Source organism: Meleagris gallopavo, chromosome 5 (assembly GCF_905368555.1).
Source record: "Meleagris gallopavo chromosome 5, MGAL_WU_HG_1.1, whole genome shotgun sequence".
NCBI classification, from domain to species: Eukaryota; Metazoa; Chordata; class Aves; order Galliformes; family Phasianidae; genus Meleagris; species Meleagris gallopavo.
The window spans coordinates 22,677,314-22,691,250 of NC_139408.1; the positions used below are offsets into that span (position 1 = coordinate 22,677,314).

General features: G+C 48.2%; 1 protein-coding gene across 16 annotated transcripts in view; it reads right to left on the reverse strand.

The window, feature by feature from the left end:
* Positions 1-12,464, reverse strand: part of MADD (MAP kinase activating death domain) — a 70,621-nt gene extending 58,157 nt beyond the window's left edge. For 11 of the 16 annotated variants that reach the window (XM_085224682.1, XM_085224681.1, XM_085224679.1 and 8 more), the window contains exons 1-2: positions 12,319-12,464; positions 328-516 (exon numbers count right to left, since the gene is read on the reverse strand). In XM_085224682.1, the coding sequence (XP_085080808.1) occupies positions 328-389 (62 nt within the window). In that variant the 5' untranslated portion in view covers positions 390-516; positions 12,319-12,464. Of the gene's footprint in view, positions 1-327; positions 517-780; positions 923-8,065; positions 8,087-12,318 lie in introns of those variants that run through there. The other 5 variants (XM_085224684.1, XM_085224683.1, XM_085224680.1 and 2 more) reach the window with 3 other exon arrangements.
* Positions 12,465-13,937: the final 1,473 nt, after the last annotated feature.

Sequence of the window (13,937 nt, forward strand, 5' to 3'; positions counted from 1 at the left end):
AGCTTTCAGTATTTTCAGTTTGTGAATCACCCTGTTCTGATGTCAACAGAAGCAAAGACGGTTAGACATACAAGCTACCAGAGTCATATATAAACGGGTTATTCTTAGTCACTCTTTGTAGATCCTTGAAGAGGAGGATCCAAAGCACAAGCTAAAAAGCTCTAACTGCAGTAGTATCTTTCAAAAAATGCCCTAGTCCTACTACATGCCCCCAGTCTGCATTCATTCCAGACAACACCTCCTACGCACAAAGTGTGCCCTCATAAGTGCTACACGTTCCCACTCTACTGCCTACACAAAAGCACAGCTGAGAATCTTTTACATTACCTGGCTCCAATGATAACAAGGTAGTCGAGTAACCGAGGGCAGCTTTTCTTTTTCTGCACCATTGTCCTTGACCCCTTCCTATGTCATCTCAGTGAATTGCCGTTCATCAGCCCAGCAGCCCGTTGTCCGGTCAGCTGTGAGCAACTGCCCCAGGGAGCAATTCACTTGGAAACGTCCAGCAAGTTCAACCTATAAACAAGAACAGCAAGAGTGTCAGAGGCACAATCAAGAACACCAAATACATAGGTAGATGTATTATTTACATTTCCTAAAAGTCTGTGTTTTAGGCAGTCATGGCCATTCACAGACCTCTTTCTTTTCATCGGTATAAATACACAATCTGGCATTAAATGTCCACCTTCCCTTTTTTGGATTTCTTCTTCAGAGATTTAGTATCTAGAAGGGTGATGACAACAACCAAAGAGTGTTAGACCAGTATTTGCAGGACCTCACCTTCCTGCTCCTGGTTGCAGCCAGACGCCACAGCTGATTCACCGCAGCCAACACAAACAGGCTCTACAGCCCTGCCTTTCCCTGCACATGCCAAAACCTTGCTTTCAGCCCAGTGCTGTCCCTTGCTTTGTGCAGGTATGAGTGCTCATGCAGTGACAAGACGAATCAGACCGGGGTACCAATATGAATGAAAACTAACACTCTTCTTCCTCCTCCCTTGCCCACGCCACTTCTGTTTTTACTAAGCGGCCACTCACCCACTGGGAGCAAGCAGCCAAGTACTATCGCACAACTACAGACGGGAGCTTACTTCTCTACAAGCAATGAGGTAAAGTAGTTCCTTCCTCAGATCTGCTACCATCCTTCCTCTGGATTTTACAAACTAAGCGTATTAGAACAGAAAGAGATCAAAGATTGATGAAGATCTTCTGGTTGTTTATCCTATTTCTCCCCTTTCACGTTACCATATGAACCTGAACTGAGAATATCTTGACCCTGAGATGGTACAGGCTTTGACATGATGGCCTATTCTCAAGCTGCTTTAATTCCAGGTTATTTCTTTCTGAGCAGAGCTCCTGCAGTCTGCTTTTCTCTCTACAAATGTACTGGATCCAGCCCTTGGAAGGTCAAATTGTTGAGCACTGCTTGAAACTCTCTGCAGCTGCAGCTCAAGGGAGAAACAGAAATGAAGGCTACCATGGAAAGCTACTGCAGAAACCCATCATGTTGCAGGGATCAGCAGTGTTTACCCAAGCACTCATAAGGACAGTTTAGTGAGGATGAGCACTACTCACATACTGCAGCAGCATCAGCAACACAGGAATTGGTGCAAGCTGACAAAGATGGCCAGACACAAAGACAGAGACCAGAGCAGGCACTAATCTGTGGTCTTCCAGTAACTGGGGACAAAAAGGGCTCAAAACAACACTTCTATTTATTGGCACTACGCTAATTTTCAAAATTCCCAGACCACCACATTTTAGGTTGTGACAGAACTTCTCAAAGGAGAAGATGTGTGGTGTTCTGCAAGCTCCTCCCAGAAAGATATGTTTATATAAAGATACACAACAGGAAACGCATCACACCACAGGATGGACAGAACAGCATGAAAGACTCTTTATCAGGTCAGAAACATCTGTGTCAGACCAATACCCAGCACTAGTCCTCACAAATGTCTCATCTACACCTCAGCGGCTGCAGCCCTTGTGCCTTCTATTTGCAGACACAGAGCCACAGGAACAAAGTCAAGGAATAGAGGAATTCGTCAATGAATAATTTGAACTGCAGATTTGACAGCCCGATCTTACACTCACCTATATGAAAGTTTTCATGAATTTAAATACGTTTGCTCTAAAGAATGATATGAAGCTAGCAGGAGATCATTTTGCAAACAGACAGATGCAAAGCCCTGCCTTCTGAGTACCCCAGTTCAGAATGGTAGCAGAATGAGGTCTGTCTTGCCATTGTTTCCAGCTTTCACCTGATACAACAAATGCACCTCACAATTCGGCAGTATATGGATCTTAGAATATAAATCAACATCAGACAATACAATTTACTGACTGCATAAGTAAAGAGCACAGTGGGACATTAATTTCTAAGACCAAAAAAGAGGACGTTTGTGAAGGACAAAGCGAAAATTGCAGGACAGAAGCCATGGGAATTTTGGTTCACTGAAATGTTACCTTGCAAAAGACCAGATTTCAAACCAAAAAGCCCAGAAGGAACGAAATTCTCAGTTCTAAAATGTCATTGGAACATCTTGGATTTCTATTTATACCCAGCCAAGACAATCTGTACCCAGTTCAGATCTATAGAGAACCCTAGCATGTTGTTTACTGTGAAATCAAGATACTTCATACCAATCAAACTAAACTGGAAGCTGAAGCAGACGTAAACGTGGCCAGGAGTTTCAACACCCACTGCTTGGCTGACAGGTTTCCTTTTCCTACATTATGCACCCTGAGCATGCCAAGAGAGTTGTCTGCTTGCTTCTCAGAAACAGAACATGGAGCTCAGGACCGCCAACCTGTGTGACCAGGAACCCCATTTCACTCATTGTAGAAATTAAATCAACACAGTCTGAAAAACGGTATGAACTATTCATGATAGTTCATAGTTTTTGATCCATTTTTAGACATTTTAATAATCTTAGAGGGAACTTTATCGCTGAAGCTTTGACTACTTCTTCCCAGTCTGTGTACTTCCAGCCATTACTTCTGTTCTAGCACATACTCTTTTTGCTTGCACTAAGCTTTTAAAGAAGCAGACATGCAGCCTCCATCTCACATGAGCCATTTTACACCTTCACTGCTGAACAGCTGTATTAAACATTGCTAGCAGTTTTATCCATAAAAATATAGTGTCCCTAAGAAACCCATTATGCTGTTTGCCCTTTATCCAGACACTACAGAGGTCCTACAAGCACAACGAACACAGGCAGAGGGCAAGTGGGTCCTGATGAGGTGCATCCCAGAGTTCCAAGGGAATTGGCTGATGCAGTCACCAAACCACATTCGACGGTCTTTGAAAAGCCATGGTGGTCAGGTGAAGTCCCCACTGACAGGGAAAAATGCAATACAGTACTCATTTAAGAAGGGTAGAAGCCTCATCTTGGTAATGGGGAAGATCAAGGAGAAGATCCTCCTAAAAGCTATGCTAAGACATATGGAAGAAAGGGAGGTGATATGGGATAACTAGCATGACTTCACCAAAGGCAGGTCCTGCCTGACCAACCCTGTCACTTTTTATGATGGTGTAATTGCGTCAGTGGACAAGGGAAGAACCACCAATGTCATCTATCTGGACATCACTAAGGCTTTTGACACGGTCCTTCATTACATCCTTCTCTCTAAATTGGAAAGATATAAATTTGATGGGTGGACTGTTCAATGGACGAGGAATTGATTGTGAGATTGTACCCAGAGAGTGGTGGTCAACAGCTTGGTGTCTGGATGGAGATCGGTGACAAGTGGTGTCCCTCGGGATCAGTACTGGAACCAGTACTCTTCAGCATCTTCATCAGTGACATCGATCACGTGGGATCAAGTGCATCCTCAGCAAAATTGCTGATGACATCAATCTGTGTGGTGCAGCTGATACACCCAAGGGATGGGATTCCATTCAGAGAGATCTGGACAGGCTGGAGCAGTGGGCCCAGATGAACCTCATGGAGTTCAACAAACCCAAGTGCAAGGTGTTGCAACCTGGGTCATGGCAACCCCCAGTATCAATCTAATCTGGGAGACAAGAGGATACAGCACAGCCCCACTGAAAAGATCTTGGGGGTATTGGTGGATGGCAAGCTGGACACGAGCCTGCAATGTGCCCCTGCAGCTTTCTGCTATATCCTTGGCTGCATCAAAAGAAGTGTGGCCAGCAGGGCAAGAGAGGTGATCCTGCCCCTCTGCTCTGGTGAGACCTCACCTGAGTACTGCGTCCTGATGTGGAGTCCTAAGCACAGGAGAGACGTCGACTTGTCAAAGCATGTCCAAAGGAAGGACACAAAAATGATCCGAGGGATGGAACACCTCCCCTTCGAGGACAGGCTGAGAGAGCTGGGGCTGTTCAGCCTGGAGTTCTGGGGAGACCAGAAAGCGCCCTTTCTGTATCTAAAGGGGGCTATAAGAAAGAAGGGGACAGACTTTTTAGCAGTCTGCTGTGACACAATCATAGAATTATGGGGGCTAGAAGGGGCCTCCAGAGAACATCGAGCCCAACCCCCCCTTCCAAAGCAAGCTCCCTAGATCAGGTTGCACAGGTAGGCGTCCAGGTGGGTCTTGAATTTCTCCAGAGAAGGAGATTCCACAGCCTCTCTGGGCAGCCTGTTCCAGTGCTCTGTCACCCTTACGGTGAAGCAGTTCTTACGCACATTTGTGTGGAACTTCCTGTGCTTCGGTTTGTGGCCATTTCCCCTTGTCCCATCGCCATGCATCACTGAAAGGACAAGTGCAAATGGTTTCAAACTAAAAAGAAGAGATTTAGATATTGGATTTAGATCGAATATAAGGAAGAAATTTTTGACAATAAGGGTGGGGAAGCAATGGAACAGGCTGCCCAGAGAGGTGGTGGATGCCCTGTCCCTGGAGACATTCAAGGATGGTGCACTAAGCAACCTAATCTAGCTATAGGTGTCCCTGTTCATTACAGAAAAGTGGGTTGGACTAAACAACCTTCCAGGACTCCTTCCAACTCCAAGAGTCTATGATCCTAGATGTTATGGGCTGAGAACACCTCCTCCTCCTGAACCTGATGGAAGAGACTGACAGAAGGTGGAACAATTTCTGAAGTCAGATCTGGACGGACTTGCTATACTGGTGCAGCTGCTTCATTTTTTGTTACCATTCACCTTGCCAAGATAGCAGTGTGTGACTCTTAAACAGATAGTAGCACTTCGGCACAACTGAGGGAGAAAAAAAGGCATTTTCAAAGTATTGCAAACCAACCTAAAACAGGTGATGGTATATTTATCCAGCATGGGTAGCCTACAATACAGGGGTGGCTCTGTGAAACACCTTAGCAGTAGTCATACGTCTCAGAAACAGCTCAGCAGAGGACTACAGGCACATTCTAAAAGCATCCTCAATGGGAGACAGCATCGCTTGAGTCAGTAAGAGTTTCTTATGGATAAAGCAGCAGATGCATCCCAACTGTTTGCACTTTCCACATATCCATAAAGGCTGAGGAAAAGAACATGCTAAACTGAATTGAAAAAACTTAGAGAATTAAGTGGGAAAACAGTTTGCGGAGATACAGAATGACCCCTCAGAAGCTCTTTGGAAGAATGTGAATAATGCACAGATTTCTTCCTTTCTTACTGCAGTGATATTACTTCTTTGCCCTACTGAAAACATGCCTGACACAGCACGGATGCATCTTTAGTCTGCACAGCGGTATTCCAGCAAAATGGAGGCAGCTTGCACAGACAGACTTAAGCAGAATTAGCTCACAAGCAGAAGCATCACACAGCAAAGACAGGAGCCTTTCTAGAACACCACAAGACTGAAGCCAGCCTGGCTCAGGTTCTTGGTTTCTACGGTAACAGATTTGGCATATGACAGCCCTTCAGCTGCTTCCCTCCTTGCTTCTCCCAGCTCCGGCCTGGGTACAGCAGCCTGCCGCACACGCGCGACCACGCAGCCACCACATATGCGCAAGCTGTAAAAGCAGAGCCGCAGGTAATCTGATTCAGCTCAATCTCCATAGCAACTCAATCTTCGTGCCCAGATCTCGGCGTGCTGGATCTATTTATGGCACAGCGGCCGCCTCCACCCCTTGCACCAGGCTCCCAGCACTGCTGCCAGGCCTCACCCCAGCACAAGGACTGCCGGGGCATGCTCTGACTGACCCCAGCAGTGCAGGCCCTGAGCCGGTGGCACTGCCGTGTCCACAATGCACTAAAAGCCTCCCCGCCAGCAAGGTTTTCTGTGTGCGCAAATGCTACGCGGATCAGAAGCTGCTACTGGCCACTGAAAGCAAGGACCCACTGCAGCTGATGAGATCCTCTGCCCGAGGTACGCACACAGTGTTTCTGCAGGCAGCTGCTGCTGCTGGCTCCTTACTGCTGCACAAAAAGCGTGCCAGCACAAATGTGCCATCCTAGAGGTAACTTGCAGATGGCAGAAAGCACGTAGCAGCCCTTGTCCCAGGGGCACGGCTGCATCCAGCAGCAGGTGTTTGCGAACTGCATGGCCCAGACATTCATCTGCTAATTGTTTCCAAAAAGAAGAAAACAAGAGCCCTTGAATCGGTCTCCAGAGACAAGAGGGTGAGGAAGAATGGTATGCGAATATTGTTATTCATTTTATTCTAGTGCACTCCCGGGGAAAACCACCAACAATAAACTCATGCTGGAGAACTGCAGAAGCACACACTTTCACATTACTTGTCATTAATAAAAAAACAACAACAGATTGCAGCCTCAGCCCCGCCTTCACTGGAAGCCCTTTGGTTCAGGCTGCAGCCCCTACTCTCCTTACCTCTTGCATATCACTAGAAACCATCTCAGAATACTGGCGCAAGAGCCCTCCGCCAACCCAGCCAGTCCTCCTGAGCACACAGCTCACACTTAAATCTTTTAGGTACCATTAATCTCTGGAGATTTGCAGTACAGAACAGCAACATAAGTGCTTTGGCTCTCTGCCTTTTGCTTCTTCCAAATCTGTCCATTTCCCCCCTCCTTGCACGACACCATCACAAAACACAAAAGCCACATCATTTATTTCTACCTCGTCAGCTCTTTATTGTTCCTCAGATCTCCACTAGCATCTGCTTGTACACTCTGCAAAGAGAAAAAATACAACAACCAATCAAAACCTACAGAAAGCCCCTGAACTAAATTAGTTTCACCTTCTGCAGTCACTATCGGATTATGCTCTTTTCCAAACTGGAACAGCTTTCAACTCAAGTTCTGAGCTGGGAAACCTCCTCAGCTGCCGCAGAGCAGCCCAGGCACTTCTATCAGCTTGGCACACAACAAGTGAGCCAGAGTGCCCGTATCACGGCCACCAGCAGCTTCTTCCAGAAGCCCAACAATGCAAATGCGTAGCCTTATTAAGAATTAATAACACAACAGAGCACACGATATTTAAATTGTGAGAATTGCTGGACGCAAGCACAGTTCCTAAATTATTCAGTTCTTTGCTCTTGCCCATCTCCCCCCAGTTGTGGGAGCTCAGAGGAGGGCCTTCTGTGAGAGAGGAAGAGATGTGGGGCAGACACGAAGCCAGGAGGCAGCAACCAGCAGCTTCTGCCCACACACAGGCTTCAAGCTGTGCCGCGACTCCCTGAGTAGAGGACCTCTGTGGTGGCACCGCCCCGCCAGGCACAGGGATTCACTTCTTACCTGGATGTGGGCCACGGCGGGACAACTGGCACACACCACGGGGTTCCTACAAGACTCGTTATGAGGCTGAAATGGGGCAAATTCAACCAGCATAGAAACACTGACATGCTGAGAACGAGAAAACAAACACGAGTCTTTGAAATAAATTAGTTATTCAGCTGTTCTCAGCCACGGCACTGGTACCCACAAGATCCTATCACTTCTACCTTACCTCACTCTCCCTCCACACGCCACCCACCTTAATTACTCCTTCTGTCTACACGCCTTCCTCTTCTTTTCATAAACACTGTGCAAGAGCTGAAATTGCTACTCCCAGCCTGATCCTACTACTACTTTTTGTGACAAATGATAGTACCAGCTGGTCAAAGCCGCAAGCAGAGCCAAAAGCAAAGCCTACTCTCTGCCAGAGCTGTGCTAGGTGGGACGTCATGTTACACTCACCCACACGTAAACACGAGCGAAGCGAGATCCAAACCCAGAAGAGACAGAACGGCCTCCAACACCTCTCATGGCCAGTGAGGGACAGAAGAGGCTGAGGCGGCCTCCCAGTCACCCTACCAGAGGGAGGGGAAGCACCACGTCTGCTGGGCCCATCTTATGAGTCAGAAGGGAGAAGCAAGATGATCTGTGGGAAGAACACCAATGCCCCAGGCATGGTTTAACCGCTACGAGCGGAAACTGATACAGACACTGCAGCAGAGCGGCTCAGTGCCCTTGCGTGAAGTAATTCTGATGAAATGCAGCAAGGGTCTTCATCAAGAAAAGCACTCCCACTACCTGATGAGACATAACGAGGCAAAGGAGGCAAAACTTTCCATCCCACCCCACAGGAGCCTCTCTGGAGCAAGTCAAACCAACCCTGGCAAGCAGATGCAGCAAAACTGGTGCCAAAGCTATGCGTAAGGTGAAGGACAACCATTTGACACTGGCAGTGGGAAATTCAGTTAGCATAAAAACAGAAGTAGGATGCAACAAAGATAGCGATAAAGATGATAAAGGGCTTGCAACACTGTGCAACACTGCTGCTGAACTCACAGATATGACAAAGGTTAAGAAAAAAGGCTGTTCTGCTCATCAGACAATACTCAGTTCTGAAGAGCATCAGATGCATTCCCGACAATCTGGATATCTCTGCCCCATGCGCAAAAAAAAACGAGGTTGAAATCCCAAATACAATTTAGGTGAAGTACTCAGAAATTAGGTCATAAACAACACAGAAAAGAGAAATTGCAACAACCATCACGGGATTGACCCAAGGCAAGGTGATGACCAGTTCTTTTTTGAGGACTGCCCCAGCTGTGAACATTGAAGGCTGTGGAAGAAAAGAAAACCATGAACCTTTGTTCCTTGCTACCACACTGATGCATTTTTTCCTCACACTGGCCTAGAAAAGCACCAGTCTCTCACTTGACTGCAGTCCCTAAGAACACAGCAAGAGAACTGCCTCAGAACAGGAACTCTGGGTGCATGCAAGCGGCTCTTCTTACTTTTACATCACTACAACGGTGCTGCTAGCAGATGAGAAAAGGAAACGTAGCAGCAATTAACACAATACCTCACCACTCTGTGGGTTCTGGCCTCAAAAGGCACAGCCCCACATTTGGGAGCCCTGAGCTGTGAGGAAATGCCAGAGCTCACAGCAGCACAAGACCTCCTTTTACTTGCAGGGTATGTAGATTTAGTCAATTAGTTCAGCTCCAAGAAACAAACCCGGAGCGAATTTCTTGATTATCAACAGTAATTTTCACATGCTCACAACAGACTTAAAGGCCCCAAGTGACAGAGAACCTCCTATCTCCCAAATTATTTTCTCTCTCAGCCAACAGAGCAAAGAGTAGCAGAATTACAGAGGCTCAGTTACAGAGAGCGCACAGAAGGTCATCACCACACTTCTTCATAGCTCTTAAGGCACAGAAGGAGAAGCTGCAAACCCTTCTGTGACCAAACAAACACCACAATTATTCCACACATTACCAGATTATCCCACTTAGAACATTCTCTTCCAACTGAAGCCTTGTGCTGCTTATTTTTATTTCACTTCTTGTTAGGTCACCAACAATGCTTTTCCTTCATGAGAACTTACACTTTGAGAAAGATGGAGACTGCTTAAACTGTGGAAGTTAATCTTACACATTAAGATTTGATTGTAGCTTTCAAATGCTTTCTTACATATTAAGAGTTCCTCCTGTTTCTATAACCTTTCCTCACCTCTGCAAACCCCCACTCATTCTGCATTTTCTGCCTTTGTGTTGAGTAACGATGTCAAAGGCTTTCCAGCAAAGGGGCTGGTAATGCATCTTAAATGTAACGTATCCTAAATGTCACAACATTAAGGCAGAGGACGCTGGCAGGAATTACTCCAGGCTGTAACATATGTATAATGGAAAGTAAGTGAAACATTCAGCTCCATGCTTACTTGTGACAGAGAAGTATCACTTTCCACCCTGTGGGCAGGTGGCACTACCCCCCTAGTTAAAGCACTACAGCATGCCATGGTAACGTATCTACAGGTAACGTCAGCCATAATGCCAAGTGACTCAAATTTACACCCTTTTTATTTCATAAATATTTGTTTTTTTCAACTGACTCATTGCACAGGATAGTAAATAGACCAGACCGAGCACCTCTGCAGAAGTATCGCTAACACATCCCACCCATATCTATTTAGGTGATTTGATGAGGGAAGATGAGAGGGAAAGAACTACAAATGAGGAGCCTCTGTGTCCCCAACCCCAAGTCAGATCAAATCAAAGCCAATTTTAATTTAATTTAGAAAGGCAATACAAACAAGTGTTGTAAGCAAAACTTGGTATGCACCGATACATCCTGCCATCAATCCCGACATCCAATAAAGCAAAAAGCTACTTTGGCAAGGCTTACTATTTAACGTCTCTGGAACTTTCACTTCCCCGTCTCCAGCATCCTTCTGAGGAGACTTAGGCTGGACTTCATCACAGACACAGCCTGCCTTTTTCCAAAGAAACTGCAGAATGGGATCAAGGCTGCAGAAGAGGTTGGTCCCACAGAGTATTTACTCCTGTTTTTCTATAAAAGCTTGAAACCAGAAGAGCTTGCTACAGAGCCTTCAGTTCTCTGCCATTCAAAACTTCATCACATAACTCACTCACTATCAGAAGGGGCCGTGTTGTGTGTGTTGTGAAGATGAGGTTCTGTCAGTGGGGACACAATTTTCCTTCTCTTTTTAAAAGTAATGGTGTGAAAGCCAACACAAACTTGCAACTTGGGAGAGTAGGACGTTAATTTGCTAAAAGCACAGAAGCCCTGACTTTCTGCAATAGTGGAGAAGTACCTACAACAATTTTTAGTGAAGACAAAACTATAGTGTTTTTTTTTAAAAAAAAAAAGCATGTTAGAGACTTGTTGATGATTTTGTATTTCGTTACACACACACAGTAAGATGTGTGAGGAGCATGTAATTAATTGCAAAGTGATCAAACTGGATTTGAGAGCTATACGTTTTCCAACTATAAAGCAGCATAAAGCAAAAGGACAGTTTATAGCAGTAATGATCGATCAGTTCAGAATTACATAACAAGCCATCAGATGATGGCAAGATGGGATCTTGCGAGAGCTGCATTTTTGCTGTGCTGGTTGCCTTGGATGCCCTCCCTGATGTGTCAGGGTTGCAGATTTTCATTAGTGCTGAAAACCGCCAGCACTTCTTGTGCCTGCCCAAAATAGTTCCCAAGGCTCAACCAGCACGAAGGCCGAAAATGGAGACGCTTCCCAAACGACCTGTATTTGAATGACATCGCTTTATCTGTATGACCCTCAGGACACCAAAACACGCTCTCGCTCCCCTCGCTCCCGCCCAGCAGGAGCAGCAGCCTCTGCGCAGATAAGCGATGCTGCAGAGAGCACGGCAAGGACACGGAGCGCAGGTGAGCAGAAGCGGTGGCCGGGCTGCACAGAAAATGGCTGGCTCGGCGGGAAGCACAGCGCGCCGACACGCACAGCTCCGTCCCACCTCCCCGGGATGTGATGTGCAGCACGCGCTGCTCCGTGCGTGCCTGACAGCAGCGAGGCGGATGGGCGACGCTCAGGGGAAAAGAGGAGAAGAAAGCCTGGGAGCGAAGCGGCTTACTTCCAGCGCTCATTTCCCTGAGCGCCTCATTATCGTGACTCCACATCAACAGTACCGCGGAGGGCTCCTCTCCCTTCGGTCCGACAACCCGACACGGCAAAGCGGTGACGGCCATTTCCAAAAGGAAAACGCTCTCGATTTACACGTTACTTCTTAAGAGATTATCTAACATAACGCGGATTTCCCACTCTATTGTCTCGGGAAACGGGAGGCTCCGCCGTTTGCAAAGCGACGAGCGAAAGCGCCGTTCGAGTCACGCCGCAGCACGGCACACCTCGCTCACCCCTCCGCTCCGGCCCCCGCCTCCCCGCCCCGACAGCCCCACAGAGATCAGCCCGCGGCCCACAGCTGCCGCCCGCGCGCAGACCCCTCACAGCCACCGGCGGCCGCGCCCCCTCCTCGCGCAGCCACAGCGGCACCCGCGCCCCACCCCGCGGCGCCCCGCGCTAGGGCTCGCCGTCCGCCGAGCATCACCGCGGTGTCCGGCCGGGCGGAGAGCGGCCGAGACGGATCACCCGAGGAGGCGCCCGGCCCGTCTCCACGCGCGCTTCCGACGAGCGCAGGTCCCGGCGCTCCGCGGCCCGCTCACCTGCCCCGCCGCCGCCCCCAGCCGCTCTGCGCCGCTCGGGCAGTTCCGCATGGAGCGCCAGGAGCGGAACGCGCCACCGCCGGCCGCAGGGAGGGAGAGAGGGAGGGGCGGAACGAACCACTCGCACCGGCGGCGGGGGGTAGGCAGGTACCTCCTGGCCGTGGGCGCTGTGCTCCTCTGAGCGGCGGCGCCGCGCGGTCCCGCGGGAAGAAGCGCCGGAGCACGGCGTGCGGCCGCCCTGACGTGCGGCGTCAGAGCGAGGCCTGGCTCCGTGCAAGCGAGGCCAGCGCGAGCGGCAGGCGTTAGGAATTCCCCAGCAAGGAGATGCGGTGCTGGGAACCTCGGAGTGAAATGTGAGGGCTGCTACCTGCTGGGCCCTGGTTTGGGAGGGAGCGGTGCTGGGACGAGCTCGAGGTTTGGCGTTCTGAGCTTTATACTAACCCATTTATTAGCAAAAACCAAAATGACTGAAATAAATCCCAGATGCAACCGAAACTTCCACCGATAGTCCAGTGGTTTAAAACTAACAAACAAAAAAGTGGTTAAAAAACCCACCAACCCTGGCTTCGGTGTCCCACACCCGTGCTCTCACCTGGCAGAGGAACTGGGACTTTTCCTCCTGCCCCCCTCCCCCACGTGCACAGACTGCACAAGCCCGGCTGTGTCACCCATCCAACCACAGGGCTGCCCCCCAGCACCGCTGCAGGAGGCATTTCAAGCACCCCAGCTTCTCCAGCACCCAATGAGCAACTCTAGAGACTTGGAGCAGTGGGCAGCACTCTGCAAATACTAAAGCACCACTGATCTATCTCCTCACACCCATTTACTGACCTCCCCGGGTTAACAGCTCTCATTTGAGAAGAGGTTATAAAATTAGAAATTAACCCTGTACTCGTTTGCTCATAAAAAAAATACAATCAAAGGACTTTTCTTTACTTCAAGGATACTGGAGAGGGATGGAGAAGCCAAAGCCAAGCAAAATCTATTTTCTCCAGTGCCATCAACAACATTATTGGCTGCAACTTCAAAATAGGCATTTGCATGCAGCTTTTCTCTTCAGATTAATAAAAAATGAGATGGCAGCAGCTCAGGCTGCAGCTTCAAAGCAAGTGCCTGTCACCAGGCAGCAACTTCATTGCCGCCTCACTTCTGGCTGCTGACAGCTTTGTTCGTCAGCAGACCCTTCAGCAGGGCCCAGCTGTCCTCTCATCCGTCCATGGCTGGTCTGACCTCCCAGCTCTGCTCACTGCTCCCCGTCTCACTCCCTGTGAGCCTCACGTGAGCAGTTATCAGCTTGGACCTGTATTTCAATTTTGTTGAGCCGGTCTCTATGAAAAGTAGAGTGAAGCACGTGGAATAAAATAGTTGAACTCTGAATGCAGCCCACAAATCAAAGTGAGACGTATAGGTAATAAACAGTCTTCACAGCATGCACTGTTATCCACATTTGTTGGCTACAGCACATAGGAGGGTGAACATTGGACTAAAATCCCACACTGGAGGTCAAAGAACCTGTGTGGCATTGCACTATTGCTTATTTCACTACTTCCTGCTTCTCCCCAGCCTATAACCTCACTTTCTTATTAGCTTCGAGTTTGTTACACCAAGAACTTACTCCA